Genomic DNA, 20,337 nt, shown 5'->3' on the forward strand with positions numbered 1-20,337 from the left:
TGCCAAATAATTTTTTCTTCTGCTTTCCATTTTCTCTCTTCCTTATCCTTGTTTCTTTTCAAAAGGAAATATGTATTGTATACATCTGAGACCCCATGTTGTAATATATATAAACTATTAATTTTTTCACTTATACATTTGCAGAGTGGTAATCATCTCTTAGTGACCTACCGCTGTCAGGTTAATGTGACAAGACTTGAAGTGAAGCTTCGAACAGTAGAAGGACAGTATGGAACACTAAGGGCATATGTAACTCCACTTGCTCAGCCAAAGAGTTGCACACTGAAAACATTTGCCATCAAGCCACTCTCTTTACATGCCCGCTGCCACCATCCTGATCAAACAAGGTTAGTACAATTATAATAGCAGATATGGAAGCATGTGGCCTGACTTTCTGTGTTGTGTTGGATGGCTAGTTACAATATTAAATTAATTGCTGTGGAAATGTAGTTACCTTTCCAGTAGTGAATCAGCTAATAAAAATGTCTCATGAATTTACAGACCATTTAATGTTCTGACACTGAAAGGTTTCTTCAGCCTGGCAGAAGTACATACATGGATATGCTTTTGCCTGCCTGAAGTTCCAGAGAAGCCACCTATGAATGAAAAAAATGTTCTTGCATTTAAATCAGCCTTCACTGATACTATGTTGCTTTGTTCTTACTGGTGAGTTACATAGTTCCAAGATTAATACTTGATATGAAGCCAAATAAAAAATTATTTCTTTATTTGTTGTATTTGCTTGATGGTTTTTCATTATTATTGCAATTTACTGTAAGCTTTCAACTCTTTGAAATATAAATTTTTGTATAAACTGGCATGAAAAGTTCTATAGTTCCCACTGTGTGTGGTAAGAGGAGCAACTCGTGTGTTCTGTACATATTAGTTTCTCAGATTATTTCGTGTCAGTTTCTATGTGTGGTTGTTGGTTGTCACTGATCTGTTATTGACTCTTGGAAATGTTCTTGAATTGTGGTGTAGAACATTACAGCTACTTTTCTTACTGTCATTATCATGTGTTTCTATGACATATTGACCATAATCCTTGCAAGGTTGTTTATTAAGTTGTTCTCAGAGGTGCCCCATTAAATGCCACAAATTATTGTGATGTTATTGAAGCCCATATATTTCTGCTTATAGTTATGCAGAGCTCTTCTCAGCTGGAACCTACACCCGCCATTTATCGAGTTGTCAGTAATATGAATTTGTAATGTTTCTGTTTAAATGAAGTTAGTTGCAGGTGAAAATTGACTGCAACTTTACCTTCAGCCCCTTCTGCATCTTCTGTAAATGGCTCCAGATTTGCTACACTTCAAAATAAAAATGCTGTGTTGGAACACTTCCCACTTGTCTTGGGATGTAGTATTGATCATAGACCATTTTTCATTGGCTTAAAAAGTGATAAATGATGATACCATATTTTTCAACAAGAGTGCAAAGGCCGTACTTAACGCAATATCTGTTGAATAAAATATTTCATTTGACATAAGTAAATCCATTTCTGCAAATCAATTGCAGCTAACTTTTCCATAACAGATGTATTATTTTTCAATTTGAAATGGGAAATTCTTGATTCATAAGTACATCTAACATGACAAAAAGTAGTTTCAATATCTTATATTTTCATTGTAAATGGCAGTTTTACAGGCCCAAAACAACATGGGTTGCACTAAGTGGTGAGTAAAATGACATGATTTGTCAGAACCTTTGGACTATAGAACTAACGTGTCTCTCTTATCTCTAACAGGAATATTTTTATAACAGTTTTTACTTAACTCTTTTTGAATCTGTAGCATTATGTCACCATCAGCTATTATGCATTCATGAAAATAATCAGTTTTTGAAAATCAATAAAATTGGATAGATAAAAAAATCAGTTCACCGAGCAGCAGCAGAAGAAACCACATAAAAGAGTTATGGAAGTTTGCAAGCTCTTGGAGCCAGTGATTTCTTCCTTCAGCAGAAAGGTTAAAGGGAAAGGAAGAGCAATGAAAGAAAACATTGTGCAAGTATTAGGAAAAGTCACCCAGAACCCCAATATTTACTGGGCAAGATGAGAAGGTAAGACTAATTGTTGGGCACTGCTCTGAACAAGATTTGAAAACCTGAGAGCTTAAGGGTGGAAGATAGGGTAATAAACAAGACAGATATCACTGACAAACATCATGTAACAGTTAAATAAGAGAAGAAAGCTAGGTGTATTATATGTGGTAGACAGGTGAGGATAGGGTGCAGAAAAATAGATGGGTCAGGAAATAAAAAAATATAAAAAACTAAAATGGAGGGAAGCAAAGGAATAGTTACTGAAAAGAAATGCTGAGACTAAAGAAATTAACATAAATTTTGAGTGAGGAGACCTAAGAACATTTTGTAATGCCAGTTCCCACCTGCAGAGTTGTGAGAATCTGGTGTCAGGTGGGAGAATCCAGGTGGCACATGTGGTCAAGCAAGTACTGAGGTCACAACTGTCATGTTGCAGAGCATATTCTGCACTGGGATATTGTGTATTGCCAGTACACAGTCTGTCAATGTCCAGTGTTGTATTCGTACTGCTGTAGAAAAAGGCCAAACAGGGTTTACATACCAGCTAATACACAACACTGCCCTCCCTTTGATAGTATAGTACAGTAGAGCATCGATTATCTGAACGACACCTTAACTGAACTGTTCTCATTTTCACATTCCACACAATGCCTCGACCCCCTCTTCCCTGATCCTGTGATGAGTTGTTAACCTAAAAGGTTAGAGGAGGGAATGTCTTGCAACCTAGATTGCTAATGAGTACAAGACTGATAAGTCAACAATTGCTGATACAATAAAATGTAAGATGAGCCACAAATTCTATATCTATGCTTGATTCTACTGATGGTTCATCAAGTTGTAGAACTATGAAGCTTGCCACAAACACAGATCTTGATTGTGTTGTTTACTAGTGGTTTACACAAAAAGATCACATGGAGTATTTATCTCTCGTCCCATTCTGTGTGAAAAGGCAATTCGGTTTTATGAAAAGTTCGGATGGCTGATGAATTTTAAAGCTATCATGGGTTGGTTAAAATGCTTTAAGTCAAGACATGGCATTCGTGAGCTTCAAATACAAGGAGAAAAACTGTCTGCTGATTCTTTCAAAATCATACTCAGGGAAGTATTGAGGGAAGTAGATTATGCTCTCAAAAGTGTTTACAATGCTGACAAAACTGGACTCAACTGCAGAGTTTTACCAAAAAAACTCTTGCTTCACAATCAGGAATTAACATCATGGACCTAAAACAAGCAAGGATCTTACTACTGCTTTAGCTTATGCTAGTGCTACTGGTAGATACAGATTGCCCAAGCTCATCATTGGTAAAAGTAAGGAATGGTGTTGCTTCAAACACATTGATATGTCTGTGATGCCTATTCTTTACATCTGATAAATGAGTACCTGGCTGGAAGGATTTATGGAAGTTTTTGTACCCTCTGTAAAAGCTCATCAGTTAAAAAATGGCAAAAGGGAGGAAACATTACTGCTCCTTGACAACACACCATCTCATCTATCCTGTAACATCTTAAACAAACAGAGCAAATTGAACAGCATAGAGACAGAAGTGATGACACTTTCTGCAGGACCTGACCATCATTTTGCAGGACACTGCTCAAGCACATACAGTGCAAGCTGTTACTGATTTGTTTGACTGCTGAGGCTTCTACGTGCTATACCACCTACTGCCCTCCCCTGACATAAGCCCTCAAGTTCAATTCGATTTCTAAACTGAAGAAAACACTTCACGGCATTCGCTTCAGAACTGCTACAAATTTTTTGGGCAATAGACCGTGCCACTCGAACTGTCAACACAACTGGCACTGCTAAGAGTATCCTACGACTTCCACATTCCTGGCAACAGGTTATACACAATGCTGTTGACTACTTTGAAGGTCAGAAAATCTTTGAAACACATATCTATTTTGTACAAGCTGTAAATAAATAGTTGCCACTATTAAAGTTCCAACCTTTGTATATAGGTTTCTGTACATTCACCATTTGTTATTATCACTTGCAAATAAAAAAAGTAATTGGAAATCAGCTTTTATATAGATCTAGATTGTACATCTGTAAGTATATTAAAAATGAGATTTCTTTATTATGGTCCAAAAATTTTAAGTGAGTTATATACACACATAAAAAAGAAAACTGAATCCACAAAAACTCAAAAATAAATTATTCCATACAGTATCTAAATATTTGGCATGTTGGTATGCAAATCCCAATTATCATTTTGTTTTCTATAAATAAACCTGCATTATGACTGTTATATTACTCTAAAGGTCATCAAAATAATTACATAAGCATTAAATATGTAATAGAAGAGTAATAGCAACTATTTTGAAGGCAGCTGCTCTTCTGCCAATTTCTTGCATGTGATATAAAATATGGCTAGTATATTTGCTAAGTACTTGAGCCACTTAATTTTAATGTTAGCTAGTTATTACTTTAGTGGATAGAAGTAGTTGTTCATGGCTGTGGTAATGTTTATTTTCACATCTACCACATCCCAGAAAGTTCTCCCACATGATGGGCCCTGAAGGCCTGAATGATCAAGTGATGTTGCAGGAACATCATATGGTTTCTTGACACATTTTCTAGCATTTTTCCTACAAGCACAATGATAAAACATTCAGTAACTAGCTGGGTGTGAATCATTAACCCAGTAAATGTAAAATGAGTTTCATCAGTGATAAGTTTAGGAATCTCACAGGCCAAAAAATGATGTCCTCCCATTTCAAAACATCTTGAATATGTTACTTGTGCAGGAGTTTATAATGATATGTTGCATTTTTTATTATCTGCATTTTCAACAGTGTCAGTGACCAGTGATTATGCAGTAGCTTGCATTTTTGGTTTGATGTGAGAGTGTAGTGAAAATCACTATCTAAAACATACCAAGGTTCATTTTGTTTCCTTATCTTTATTCCATATAGCTAAAAATATTAATAGTGTAACTTTTGCTCTCTATAGCACAAGTTACATAGTTTACTCTCATGTTATACCAACCTCAGCATAGTCTTCAATTAGTCTCTTACTGTTGGTATTAGTATTTTCTTTCTTATTATTAAATAGCTGTACATATTATAAGAAACATAATCAAATAATGGAAAGTCCAGGATGGAATAACAACAGTATTACGAAAAGGATGATTGCTGTTCATCAAGGAGAGTGAGGCACTGAGTTGCAGGCAGGCACAATGAACAGACAGCTAAACATTTAAGCCTCCACACAAGCACAGCTCACGCAGACATGACCGCTGTCTCCGGACGGTGTGGCCTGACTTATAAGATACACAGATTGACAGGGCTATATTTGTGCGCAGATAAAAGAGGAATTAGCTGCTAGCAGAATAAGCTAAAGCTATATTGGCTGTGGTTGACAGGCTTTAGGCTGCTGTTCTGACCTGTGGCAGTGTTTGGATACCTGTGACAAATCCAATGACACCTCGAGTGTACCCATCATCATCTGCCAGCCTTGATATCAGTGCACCACCTAGTTCACATAATCCAGTGAATTAGCTCTTCTTTAGGCATAAATGTATGTGGATATTGATGACATAGCTGTCTCTTTATGGTCAGGCAGTTGATACAATATGCTGCCCATTGTGGATACAGCTGACAAGGAACACCTTGGGAGCAAGATCACAAAAGGCCAATGATTTTTATGGCATTTGACACGCCACAATATTGGCTGCTAATGGCAGTAGCGGTTGGGACTGGATGTATCCAATGGTGATGTCGTATTCGCTCAACTGTGCGGACAATGTCCGTGAGGAGTACAATGATGACAATATATGCTTAACAATTGAAAGTGATACTGAAACAGTTGTCAAGTCATGTAGTTCATCATTCATGTTGGACAGGGAGCCACAAATCCTGTCTCCAGTGAAACATAGTAAAGGACAACCATTGTCCAAGGAGTGGTTACTAAACATTACATACATGGAAGATTATCCACAGCATAGTTAAAAAAAAGTATGAACAGATTTTGACAGCAATGTGACTGTGTAGTGCATAAGAAAAACTACAGATATTCAAGGGGGACATGGCGCAATTTCTGGGGTATCCATAACAGTGATCTACTATGCTATGTATATCAGATAGATTAAAGTGGTTCCAAAGGAAGCAGATTACAGTGGTACCGAAGGAAGCAGTAGATGGTTGCGTGAGTTCAAACATTGCTACAGAACTGGAAGACATAAGATAATGAAATTTCAGACAAAGCACCAACTTGATGATGCACAGAAAACTACAGAATCGTTGTAGATGAGGTAAACAAACTTGTCTCATCATTCCGTAAAGAATTTGTTTTCATTTCCAACCAATCAGGGTTTGAAGAGGAAAGGAACCCGGGAGATTAGAGGTAACAAGAGAGTTGTATCAAAATCAGTAACATTAATACCTTAATGCATTCTTAAACAACTATGCTGACTGTTAATCTATATGGTAAATTGGCTGCAAAGTTATTAATTGTGCTGCAAGAAGTTGGAGGGTGCAGTGCGTGATATTGCAAGGGCAGTAGGGAAGGTATAAGAGAAACACAACTATGGTATGAGCATTGTTTGTGGCTAATAGCTAGTCAAAATAAACTACTTTTGCTTGATTCCTTGTCTGCATATAAGAAACCATACTCCTTAGACCAAACTATCCCTCCTAAAAAGTGTGTGACATTGCACTTCATACCACCTGGAACCACTGGACAAATTCAGCCTCTGGATATTTGTTTTTTCTGTGCCTATAAAACATATTATGCACTATCTGCAGTTGCCCCACAAAGGATAACCGGTTTTACAATAAGCTCCACAACAGACTGTTTCTCATTCGGTTGCATGCCATCACATTCCATCAGTTCTCATAAGCCCGTTACACCAATATGATTCTCTTCGCATTCTTTAAGACTGGATACCTAGCTGTACATTCTGCATATTTGTAACTCCCACGGACTTCACACCTGATATTGATGGTGCAAACATTTACGATCATTGTGGCATGCCATTTCTCATTTGGTATTCATGGTGCAAGTTAATTGTTTGTTTTCGACATTTCTTGAATGTTGATGATTTTATGAAGTGTAATACATACATCCCAGAGAAGTTTGATCTCTGCACCTCCTGCTCACTCATTTTCTCTTGCTCTCCTGATGAACATGGTGAGTCATTAGCAGCTAATATTCTTCGTGCCGTAATTGTTAACACAACACTTTCAAATGAGCCTTACTAAAGATTGAACTTGTTACTTCACGCTCGAAGGGTTGCTTGCAAGTGATGTGTTTCATTCTTATTCTTGTATGCTTCTTCTTACACACAGTGTTTACTAACTGACACACTTGACTATTTACTAACAGGAAGTCAGGACAGCAAGCTCGCATTCTAAATCCCTCACATGGTGAAATATTAAGTGTGGCAGGTAGCAGGCTAGCTAGACTACGTGAAAGACAGCACAAGTAAGCCAGCTGATCTGTGGTGTTTATCAAACGATTTTCAAGAAACTATTCAATATAAAAGATTGATTCTCTCACATCCTCACTTGTCAGCTTCATGGTGAAGTGCCCATCATTTCGTTAATAATCAAAGTTATTATGATATATTTGAGATTAAATGACACATTACACAAAATACAAATAGTTTGTAATGAAAAATGTAGGTCACTATGAGTTTGCATTTGAAGCATCTTAGGTCATACATTTCTGCATATGAAATGTAGCTATCACAATGAATTATTCTTAAAACTTGAGAGGAGATTGCTATTTTTCTCCAGTCTTGCATATAGTGCATTCAGTCATGATTGTGCGCACAGAAGATAAAAACAAACAGTTCGAGATGGCAAAACAAAATTGTGGCAAATGATAGCATGCAAAGAGGAGAGTATTTTTCCACATGGTTAATATGTGAAACTTCCTTATCTACCATGATATGTAAATAGTTACAGATTTTTTTTTTTTTTTTTTTTTCAGTGGAATAATGTAATTTTTGAAGGGTTATTGATAGTTGGTGAAATGAGAACTGCTGTGGGTTTCACTATATTGTTGTTGTGGTATTCAATCTAAAGACTGGTTTGATGCAGCTCTCCATCCTACCCTCTCCTGTGCAAGTCTCTTCATCTCCGAGTAACTACCGCAACCTCCATCTCTCTGATTCTGCATACTGTATTCATCCCTTGGTCTCCCTCTACGATTTTTATCCCCCACACTTCCCTCCAGGGCTAAATTGGTGACCCCTTGATGCCTCAGAATGTGCCCTACCCTCTTCTTTTAGTCAGGTTGCGCCACAAATATCTCTTCTCCCCAATTCTATTCAGTACCTCCTCATTAGTTACGTGATCTACCCATCTAATCTTCAGCATTCTTCTGTAGCACCACATTTCAAAAGCTTATATTCTCTTCTTGTTTATTGTCCATGTTTCCCTTCCATATATGGCTACACTCCATACAAATACTTTCAGAAAAGACTTCCTGACACTTAAATCTATACTCGATGTTAACAAATTTCTCTTCTTTAGAAACACTTTTCTTGCCATTAATGTCTTAAGTTAATAAATACCAAAAGGCTATGGGGAAAGAAAGCAGAGTTAAGGCGATGTTGATTTTTTATGGTGCACCCATTCACCCCACAGAAAGCCAACTTCATACAGAAGATGGGCATTTCAAAACACTGTACTTCCTGTTGATCATAATGAATTGTTGCAGCCTGTGGTCAACCAGTTGTTGAAACTGTAAAGGGACATAACAGAAGACAACTGTTGAGGAAGCTTTTGATAGAAGGTGGAAATGAAGAAGGTATTATGGTTCATCACCAAAAACTAAGTTTTTAGAGACTGCTCTTACATGGCGGTGGGAGCATAGACAATCACATTAAAAAGAGCTTGGAATAAACTGAATGGGAGCAGAAAAGAGAGGAGCAGAGAAGGGGGAGAGACCACTGTGCACATTGGCAGAAAACAGTGAACTGTGAGGGTGAAGAGACATGATTTTTGAGGAGGTGATAGGACAGAGGCCCGGAAAATGTTGGGTGGAGGTTCTGGGGACATTAGGTTATTGCAGGTTGAGGCTGGGATGATTTATGGAGTGAAGAATGTAGTTAAGGGTAACTGCCATTTGTGCAGATCAGTAAAGCTGGTGATGGAGGGGAGATTCCAGATGACCCAGGTTGTAAAGCAGCCATTTAAATCAAGCGTGCTATGTTCAGCAGCATGTTGTGCAACAGAGTGATCCACTTTGCTGTTGGCCACAGTTTGGTGGTGGCCTTTCATCCTGGTGGACAGCTGGTTGGTATTTATATAATATAAAAAGCTGAGCAATGATTGTAGCAGAAGTGGTACACGATGTGGTTGCTTTCATTGGTGGCCCAGCCTTTGATGGGGTAGGACATGACTGTGACAGGTTTGGAATAGGAAGTGCTGGGTGGGTAGATTGGGCAGGTCTTGCTCCTCTGGGTTTTTCCAGAGGGTTATGATCCTTGTGGCAAGGGGTTGGGATTGGGAGTGGCATAGGGATGGACTAGGATGTTATGGAGGTTGGGTGGATGACGGAAAACTGCTTTAGGAGGGGTGGGAAGGACCTTGTGTAGGATATCCCTCATATCAGGGCATGATGGTAGGTAATAGCCCAGGCAAAGGATGTGGTTCAATTGTTCCAGTGTGGAGTGGTACTGGTTCTTTTGGGTAGTGAGACGATTTGTGATGTATAGGGGATATGGCATGGGAAATCTGTTTGCAGACTAGATTTGGGGGATAGTGTCTTTGTGAGAAGGCGTGAGTGAGATTTTCAGCCTACTGGGCAAGGGTGTTATTGTCATTGCAGATATGCCATACCTGGGTGGCTATGCTGTATAGGAAGGATTTTTGGTGTGCAGGGATGGCAGCTGCCAAAATGTGGTACTGTTGGTGGTTGGTGGGTTTAATGTGGACAGAGGTGTGGATGGAACCCACACGGAGTAGGAGGTGAGTGCCCAGGAAGCTAGGTTGAGAGCCACCTCTGCTCCCTCCACAAGATACTGCTACTGTGCAATCCCTTTTACATACATCACACCTCTGAAGTGAGTCCCTTACACTCCAGCACCTGGAAGAGCACTCCAGACACCACCTGTGTAAGTTATCCAGCCTGCTGACATCCTACTGCTGCCTTGAGCTACCACTGTCCAACCCCTATCCTACCCACAGTGTTACTCCTCGTCAACCACTCATAGCACACAGACCATGCCTAGCTGACCTTTTAAACTTGCTCCATCCACCCAAAGCTCCTTTCCAACACTCCACTAACCGCAGAGCTGAAACAATCTCGGAATACTGTTGTTAACCTTTCCCCAAAATCCTCAGCCTCCCCAGAAGTATCAATCCTACCGAAAGGCTTCATTTTCAGCCATAAATCCAAATTTAACTATGTTGGAATTGTCAAGGACCTACAGCCCTTCTCCTAATCAGTTCAGTGGAAACTCTTCATTGCCACCAATTCCTCCAACTAAAGCCAACCTAACCTCAACCTTTTAACCTGACTTTCCCAGTTCATACCACCATCCAACCATTATCCCCCCCCCCCCCCTTTTCAACCTAACCAACCCATGGTAACCTAGCAGGAATTCCTTACAACCAAGATGGCCTCATCATCCTTCCCTAGGTCCATTCCTAGGAGTGCCAACCTAGCAGCAGAAGTGAGGACAGCTATACACAGACTCAAAACAAAGGTTCCATCACAGTTGTCATGAACTGCAGCGACAACCTGGTTGAAGGCCATGCCAGTTGTCTGACTCCTTCACCTATAAACTCTGCAAGAGTGATCCCATCCGGGAAGTCCGGCATAGCCTCCAATCCCTGCATATAGCCTTGGCCCTTCCCATAATCTTTCCCCTGAATCCATGTCCCTCCTCACCCCTATCACACCCTGCTTACTCCCCGCTTACTCATCTTCTACATGCTCCTCAAAATCCACAAACCCAACAATCCTGGGCACCCTATTATAGCTCGTTATTGTGCTCCCATTGAAAGAATTTCAGCCATCTTTGATCAATACCTCCAAGCTATTGCCCGTAGTCTAGCCTCCCACATCAAAGATACCAACCACGTCCTTCACTGACTATCCCCTTTACCTCCTGGTTGATGCAACTTTCCCAAACACCAACATCCCTGTCACCCATGGTCTTGCCACTATTGAACACTTCCTCTCCCACTGTCCTTCAGACTCCAAACCCACTACCTCATTCCTCACATGCCTTACCTAACATACAACTACTTCTCCTTTGAAGGGATGAATGAAAAGTATACAAAAAAATCTGAACCACAGCCATGGCACCTACATGACACCCTCCTATGTCAACCTATTTATGGGTTATCTAGAGAAAACCTTGCTAGCCTCCCAGAACCCCAAACCTCTGATTTGGTTCAAGTTCATTGAAGATATCTTCGAGATGTGAACTCGGGGCCAGGACATCCTATCCTCATTCTTTCACAACCTAGACACTCTTTTGCATGCACTTCACATGGTCCCTCTCAACCCAGCGTGCTATATTCTTGCACATGACCTCCTTCTCTTAGAAGGCTTCATCTACACTTCAGTCCACATTAAACCCATAAACCACCAACAGTACCAGCACTTAAACAGTTGCTATCCCTTCCACACCAAAAAATTCCTCCCATAAAGCATATGCACCCAGGGATGGCTTATCTACAGTGATAGCAGCTACCTTTCCCAGTATGCTGAAGGTCTTGCAAAGGCTTTCTCACAGGAACTACCTCCAGACCTAGTCTGCAAACAGATTTCCATGCCATATCCCCACACGCCCCAAAACCTCCCACCACCCCCAGGAACCAGCTACAAAGGAGCAACTCCTTGTCACCCATTATCACCCTGGAATGGAACAACTGAGCCACATCGTTCAACAGGGTTTTGATTATCTATTATCATGCCCTAATATGAGGGACATCGTACCCAAGGTCCTTCCCACCCCTCCTAAAGTGGTGTTCCAACAGCCACCCGACTTCCATAACATCCTAGTCCATTCCAATGCCACTCCCAATCTCAGTCCCTTGCCACAAGGATCATATCCCTGTGGAACACCCAGGTGCAAGACCAGCCCAATCCATCCACCCAGCACTTCCTATTCTGGTTCTGTCACAGGTTTATCCTACCCCATCAGGGTGCGGGCGACCAATGAAAGCAGCCATGTCATGTACCAGGTGTGCTGCAATCATTGCTCTATTGGTACGACTACCAACCAGCTATCCACTAGGATGAATGGCCACTGCCAAACTGTGGCCAAGAGCAAAGTGAACAACCATGTTGGACAATATGCAATCGAAGATAACATGGTTGATTTCAATGGTTGCTTCACAATCCCAGCCACCTGATCCTCCCCTCCATCACTAGCTCTTCTGATCTGTGCAGATGAGAGTTATCCTTACAACGCATTCTCCACTCCTAAAATCATCCTGGCCTCAACATACAGTAACCTACTGCCACCACACCTTCCACCCAACAGTTGCTGCCCCCTCTGTCGTATCACCACCTCCCGACTCACATCCCCTCGTCCACATAGTGCACAGCACTGCTGTTTGCCAATGCACTCACTGATCTTTTCCCCTTCTCTGCTTCTCTCCTTTCTACTCCATGGTCCCATTTGATGCTTTTCAGTTTCAGTCTGGCCTGGGCAGCCAGAGAAATCAGTGAGGAACTTGCGTGGGTGAGTACATGTATGTTTTTCTTTTCTGGTGAAGGCTTTGGCTGAATATCTAATGTGTAACAATATTTATTGGGCTGTTAGAGCCAGTTGTACCTACAGTATTCCAGGCGTCTTTCATGGACTATGAGAGTCATCTGCCCAGTGTTAGAAAGGCCACACTTACAGGGGATATTGAGAATCCCCATGCTGCAGAGCATCAAACCATCTTTGATGGGACCCAAAAGTGCTGCTGTTTTCAGTGGATGACGAAAAGTCACCTGGACTTTACACTTGGCAAGGATCCAATCTATTTTTTATGTCAGGCTTTCCACATATAATAGGAAAGTCATGGATTTAAATCTTTCTGTCTTCTTCCTCTTTATTTGTGTCCAAATTACTTTTTATTCATATTGTCTTATGTATCTGTTGTGGACAATACACATTTGCTTCAAGAATTCCCCTTAAATGTAAAAGCTCCTCCTGCAGACTGCTCTCATCAATAATGCTATGTGCTCTGAGAACCAAACTTCTGCAAAGACTCATCATCTGGGAAGGTTGTGTGACGTCTTTGCATGTAAGTGTAAGTCCATATGAGTCGTCTTCTGATGAACTGAGAGTTGCAAAGTGCCATCATCTTTGCGACGAACCGAAACATCTAAAAATTGCAGACATCCCTCTCTGTTGATTAACATTATAAACTACTCTCCCTCTTCTTCTTCTTCTTCTTCTTTTTGAGGGGGGGGGGGGGGGGGGGGTATGGAATGTAGGTGGTTTAAAGATTCCTGCACAGTATCCTCACCATGGGGCCATGCTACAAATGTTTCATCATCATATCTCCAAAATATTGTGGGCTTCAAACTAGCAGATTTGATTGCCTTTTCTTCACAGTCCTCCATAAACAAACTAGCCACCAGATGTAATGCACAGTGACATCATTAGTTTGTACAAAAAATTTGTTATTAAGTAATAAGAAAATGTTTGAACAAAGCAGAAGTCTCTTTAATAATATTTTTGTCAGACATAGATAAAGATTCTAAAAGGGTAACCTTGGTGAATAAGGAAAGCACATTAAAGCTGACTAATAATAATAATAATAATAATAATGGTTTATTTGTCCATAATAACTTTTACAGTCGTGGTCATAGTCAGTCAGTACATACATGAACAATAATAATAGTTTAGTAGTAGAAATAAAGTATGTACAACATTAAAAATCCTTGATGGAGTACAAACATTTAGCAACTAACAGCTGCTTTAATTTTATTTTAAATATGTTTCCCTTTAACATTTTTATGGTATTTGGCAGTCTGTTGTAAAAAAATCTTCCAGCAGAAAATGGATTATGATCAGCTGCTTTTTTATTTCTGAATTTTATGTGGTAATCCTCTTTCTTCCTTGTATTATAACTATGGACATCAGTATTTATTATACTGTGCTCCATATTTTCTTTTACAAACAGTATAGTCCTTAGAACATATAATGAATACACTGTTAGTATATTATACTTAATGAAGCATTCTCTACAGGATTGACGTTTACTAATATTCGCTATTATCCTAATTGCTCTCTTCTGGGCTCCAAAAGCCCTATCCATGTATACCGTTGGTGCCCCACCCCAAATCTCAATACCATATTGTATGTGGGAGTGTATAATACCAAAATAGATTTGTCTTAAGACTGGTGGCGCTATTATGCTAGAAAGGCGTTTTAGCAGGTAGGTATTACACAAGATTTTTTTACACATGTAGCTGATGTGCTCCTTCCATATAAGATGTTCATCAACTATAATAACCAGGAATTTATGTTTATCAATTGTTTCAATTGATAACTCTGGCTCAGTATCCACTTGTCTTGATTTGCAATTTAGCATAAATTCCATTAGAATTGTCTTTTCCTTATTTAATGCCAATATATTTTTATTCATATATTCTGTGATGAGGCTAGTGTTCTTGATATTTTGCACTGCTACCTGTTTTGTAGGGCCCCAGCTTATGAAGGAGGTGTCGCCGGTATAATTCACAAGGTCTGCATTTTTTGGAATTATTATATCATTGATGTACACAATGAACAGAAAAGGCCCAATAATACTTCCCTGAGGGACTCCACAGTTAAGAATTTTATAAGATGATTTTACTGTTTGTATAAGTCCCCCGTTTGTATGATACAACTTAACACATTGTCTCCTGTCAGCAAGATATGATCTTAACAAATGTAATGCCACTCCTCTCACCCCATAAGTTTCTAACTTATGTAGAAGAATGGAGTGATTTACAGTATCAAAAGCCTTATATAGGTCTAGAAAGGTGCCAATAACTTTGTTTCCATCATCAAGTTTATTCAATAGTGCTTGAATAAATGTGGCTATGGCTGTTGTTGTAGACTTGCCCTTCCTGAAACCGTGTTGAGAACTTTTTAATATATTGTATTTAGAGAAAAATTGTTCCATTTGATCAAGAAATAGCCTTTCCAACAACTTATGAAGTTCTGATGTCAATGAAATAGGCCTATAATTTTGTACATCAGTAGTTTTTCCCTTTTTATGCACTGGTCTTATTTCAGTGACTTTTAACAAGTCAGGAAATGACCCCTGTCTGAAAGACCTGTTTACTAAATGTTGCAGTGGCTTTATTAACTCATTACTGTATTTGGCTGAGATGTCATCCCAGACACTGGATGTACTTGCTTTTAAGTTGGAACTGGTTCTCAGGATTTCCTGTTCTGTAACACATCTCAGGAAGAACGAATTACTGACATTACTGGGATTTAGCACCTGTGGTGGGTTGATCGCATCCTCCTTACTCATCTTACTAAATTGATCTATGAATCTCTTGCATACTTCTTTTGGGTCACTAACCAATTTTTCATTGCCCCTTATTATTAAGTTGTTACACAATGCCTTGTCATTCCCCCCACTTTCCTTCTTTACTATATTCCACGCTGTTTTGCTGACATTGCAGGATTGACTCATCTGTTCTGCATACTTCTGTGCCTTTAATGTCTCAAGTGCTTCCCTATAGGTTTTTCTACAGGCTTTGTATTTTGACTGCAAGTACTGCAGTTTGGTGTCTTTAAAAAGAAATATAGGTCATTCATGTCATTCTTTAATTTCATCACATTAGGGGGGAGTTTAAGATTCCTGGAACTGTCAGTTTTCTTTAGTATTTTGACCCTTGGGCATAGTTGATTTAGACAATGGGTTAATGTTGTATAAAATATTTCTCACTTTTCAAAAAAAATGGCTCTGAGCACTATGGGACTTAACATCTGTGGCCATCAGTCCCCTAGAACTTAGAACTACTTAAACCTAACTAACCTAAGGACATCACACACATCCATGCCCGAGGCAGGATTCGAACCTGCGACCGTAGCAGTCGCGCGGTTCCGGACTGAGCGCCTTAACCACGAGACCACCGCGGCCGGCTCTCACTTTTCATTAATGTCTTCTGTTGCATATAGGCTTACCTGATACCAGTTTATGTGTGCCAGTTTTTCCTTTAATGCATGATAGTCAAGCTTTTTTTATAAGTAAATTGTTCCTTATGAGATACTATTTCTTTGTCAGTGTGAAGCTCTAGGACTAATGCACTATGATCTGAAATGTGGTTCTCAACAATTCCAACTACAAGGTCCTCCTTACTTAAGTTTGTAATAACATGGTCAATACATGTCTGAGAGTCACCTGTAATTCTTGCTGGTGTTGAATTCACGTGGTTGTAATTATAGGTTCAAAAATGGCTCTGAGCACTATGGGACTTAACATCTATGGTCATCAGTCCCCTAGAACTTAGAACTACTTAAACCTAACTAACCTAAGGACTTCACACAACACCCAGTCATCACGAGGCAGAGAAAATCCCTAACCCCGCCTGGAATCGAACCCGGGAACCCGGGCGTGGGAAGCGAGAACGCTACCGCACGACCACGAGCTGTGGACTGTAATTATAGCAGTGTAAAATATCAATATATCTAAGGTAACTTACACTATTAGTTAAGGAGTCAATGTTCACATCCCCTACTATTATAGTCTGTTTTTTATGAGGTGAGAGTTTATCAATAAGTTCCTCTAAATGGCAAAAGAATTCTTCCATGTTACTGTTAGGGGATCTGTACAGGCTAGCTATTATTAAACTGCTATATCTGAGCTTTATTCTTATGGCAGCTATTTCAAAGACCATCTCACATGCAAGTTTATCCATCCAATCAATTTTTTCACACTGGTCATTATTTTTGACATACATACCAGCACCACCACCTTTATGTTGTTCCCTACAATAGACACTGACAATTTTATAATTACTTAAATTAATGCTGCATAATTCTTCAGTTTTGCACCCTAGTGCATTTACAAGATAAATATGAGGGCTACTAACACTTAGAAATTCTTCCGTTTTTTCAATTTTATTGGTAATATATTGGACAGTTTGCGGTATTATTTTGATTTTACTGTTGCGATGTTGTCAAGTACTTCGCTTTCATGTATGTATGGTGAAGGCTGAGTTAGTCTAAAAAAGTTTCTGTCGGACTTCTTTCAGTTGTGAACAAACTGTTTTTATATATTAAGTTTTTCAGTTCGATTCTTTCTTTTATGATTAAATTTAATTTTTCAATCAAATAGCGTTTACCTGCATAATTTACGTGCAATCCATGGGATGTGTGTTGACCTATCCAACTTTCCTAATTTAGAATAGAACAATTGCCATAGTTTGAACATAGTGCCTTAATTCTAATATTCGTTTTTCGTATTTCCTCGTTTATGCACGAGTTGTAGATCAGATTGTGCTGATGCGGAACAGTAGCGACCATTGTATTTTTCTGCTTATTTTCTTCAAGGAAGTTCTTCTGGGCTTCAATGCAGATATCAGCTTCATTTCTTCCCACGTCATTTGCACCACTTACACAAAATATAAAGTCATTGCTACGCAGCATTTTTCCTTTTAGGTCGGCGTCTTCTATAACGTTTTTTGTTTTCGCACCGGGTTTCACAACACTACTCACTTGAAGATGATTGCTCGTGTCATTTAGGATTTCCGCAAGATTTCTTCCATGACTATCTGAGAGTAAAAGCACATTGCACTTCAGAGTTTGTTTCATACTACAAGAATTATACAGTTCGTTGCAGGAGTCACTAACTTCATTGCAATATTTATGTTCACACTGTGAACTGTATCCATTTTCATTATTAATTGACGTTATTCCGTTTGTTTTTGGGAGTTCATTACACTTCGTTTCAGCAATTTACAAAGGTTCCTTACAATTTTTAACTGAGGCTCTCGTATTGTATCTTACTTTCGTACTTTTCACAGTGTTTCTTTCAAGTTTGCATTTACTATGTTCTTTATCAAGTTCTGTAGATTTACTGTGAGCACTTGCTGAGAGTACACTATACCTATTTTTATCAACAATATTTTGTTCACTTGCTACAATTGATACCCTTTTTTGATTTTTCAGCACTTACTTGTTTCCAGTCTTGCAATTTAGGTTTACTTGTCTATGATACAGGAACACGCGTTGTCTGTGGCTTTTGCAGCACAGAAATTTCATTTGTTAGGCGGGAAATTTCACGTCTTAATGCAGCCATTGTGAACTGTAGACTTAATATGCACTCTTTTAACTTCGTAATTTCTCCGTTGCAATCACTACAAGGTCGCTTTTTCACCACTTCACTGTAACTTTTGTTCACTTTATCATCACATACAACTTCACTTGTTGCCATCTTAGCCTCTTTCAATCAGAACTGTTCAGAATCAGTGATTTAAGTTTCCCAATGAAGTTTTGGCTGTGTGAAGATTGAAACCAAGTGGTACAGTTACTCCAAAGCATTATGGACTACCCTAAAATTCCTAATTAAGCTGTTATCATGGGAGCAGTGGTGTTTAACACTGGCTCTGCAAATTACAACTGTGCCAAACACTTAGTGTTGACATAAGACCTCTTGTGAGAAAATTCACTCATAACATGGCAATTCTGTGGACTCCATTGGTAAACTCAAATCACCATGACTGAACAGTTTTGATTCATTAATCAGCTTTGACATGGTGTCATTCACCGAGGTTCCCTTTTTAGTATCCTTATCTGTTATTGGCAAATGGTTTGATAAAGAGTTTTTTATTTAACTTTGTTTAAAAATGTTTTGACAGCAACTTTTTATTTAACAAAAAAAATTTTAAACAGACTGACATTGTAGCCGTAGATAGTATCTTGTTACCCTTGGTGGTCACTTTGTTCATGGAGGACTTCGAGGAAAGGTGTTGCTAGTTTGAAAACCCCAGTATTTTGGAGATACGGTGACAATGTGTTTGTAGTAAGGCACCATGGTGAGGTTATATTATGAGAATTATTAAACCATCTGAATACCATCCATTTAAAAATTTAGTTTACAGTGGAAATTTAAAAAGAGGGATGCCATTTATTTTTGGAAGTTCTGGTTCATCACAAAGATGATGGTACTTTAGGATACACAGTTTATTGAAAGGTGACTCCTCATATGGACTTAACATTTACATACAGATAGCCTTCTCTGATGATAAATGTTCTTGGAACTGTGGTTCTTAGAGCACATAGCATTGGTGAAGGGAGTAGTCTTCAAGATTAGCTTTTAAAGGGAGTTTTTGAAGCAAATGGATGTTCTCCACAACAGATACACAAGGCACAATGAATGTAACTAATTTAGACGTTCTTGAAAGAAGACAGAGAAGGATTTAAATCCACAGTTCTTCTACCATATGTAGGAAGTATGTCATCCAATTTAGGACAGACTGTCACTTAAAGACTGTCACTTAAAGTGATTTATCACCCTCCACTGAAAAAATCAGCACTTTTGGATTCTGTAAAAGATGACTTGATGCTCTGCAATGTGGTGGTTTACAAGACCCCTGCAAGTGTGGCTTTTCGTACGTCAGGCAGGCAACTTGTACAGTCCATGAAAGATGCATGAAACACGGTAGTTACACCACCTCTTGCAGCTCAATAAATCGGCTGTGGCAGCACATGGCACTAGCACTTGTCTCTCAATATGAAAATGTCAAAATTGTGGTGTTGACTTCATCTTTTTGAAAGAAACAGTTGAAATTCATTTAATGAAGAATTTAAACAATAATGATAATGGTATCAGCCTGGAAAAATCATGGAATCTTGCTTTTCTTTTAATAAACTTTATAAGTCATTATAGTGCGGCTCACAATGATTCATCAGTATCCCAGCATGGATTAATTGCATAGTCACAGATGCAATTTATGCATACTTCGTTGCCATCAATCAACGTCCCTGGTGCTTGTGTATCTGTGGCCCTATGCACAGTGGTTGGTTCATGGGTTTAAAAGGACAGAGCAAGTGCTGTAGCTTTAATGCACCGGCTCAGTCTAAAGGCGGTTGAAGGTATACAGCTAAAATATCAGAAAAAAATAGGGTTGCTTCTGTTGAATGCCCAATATTTTAATGGATCAGTCATTGCATCACAAGAATATGAAGATGCACATCTCGTCTGTAATTTGTAAGATAAAATTGTAGGCTTCCTATTTTTACTCATATGACCTGGTAATCTCCACTTTTGACCAGTCACAGTCCCAAAATCAATCTAACAAAAACTCAAATTAATAAATTTCAAAAAGTCTGCAAAAAATTACTGCATCTTTATTTGTTTGAAGAAACGAAGTAAACATCATGT

The 20,337-nt window shown here is 39.0% G+C and overlaps 1 protein-coding gene across 4 annotated transcripts in view; it reads left to right on the forward strand.

Annotated features, from left to right (window-relative positions):
- Positions 1 to 20,337, forward strand: part of LOC124805362 (Bardet-Biedl syndrome 7 protein homolog) — a 142,954-nt gene that overhangs the window by 109,595 nt on the left and 13,022 nt on the right. For 3 of the 4 annotated variants that reach the window (XM_047265908.1, XM_047265910.1, XM_047265909.1), the window contains 2 exons: positions 145 to 347; positions 502 to 666. In XM_047265908.1, coding sequence (XP_047121864.1) covers positions 145 to 347; positions 502 to 666 — 368 coding nt within the window. The remainder of the gene's footprint in view (positions 1 to 144; positions 348 to 501; positions 667 to 20,337) is intronic. The other variant, XM_047265911.1, reaches the window with a different exon arrangement.

The sequence above is a fragment of the Schistocerca piceifrons genome, chromosome 7, assembly GCF_021461385.2.
Source record: "Schistocerca piceifrons isolate TAMUIC-IGC-003096 chromosome 7, iqSchPice1.1, whole genome shotgun sequence".
NCBI classification, from domain to species: domain Eukaryota; kingdom Metazoa; phylum Arthropoda; class Insecta; order Orthoptera; family Acrididae; genus Schistocerca; species Schistocerca piceifrons.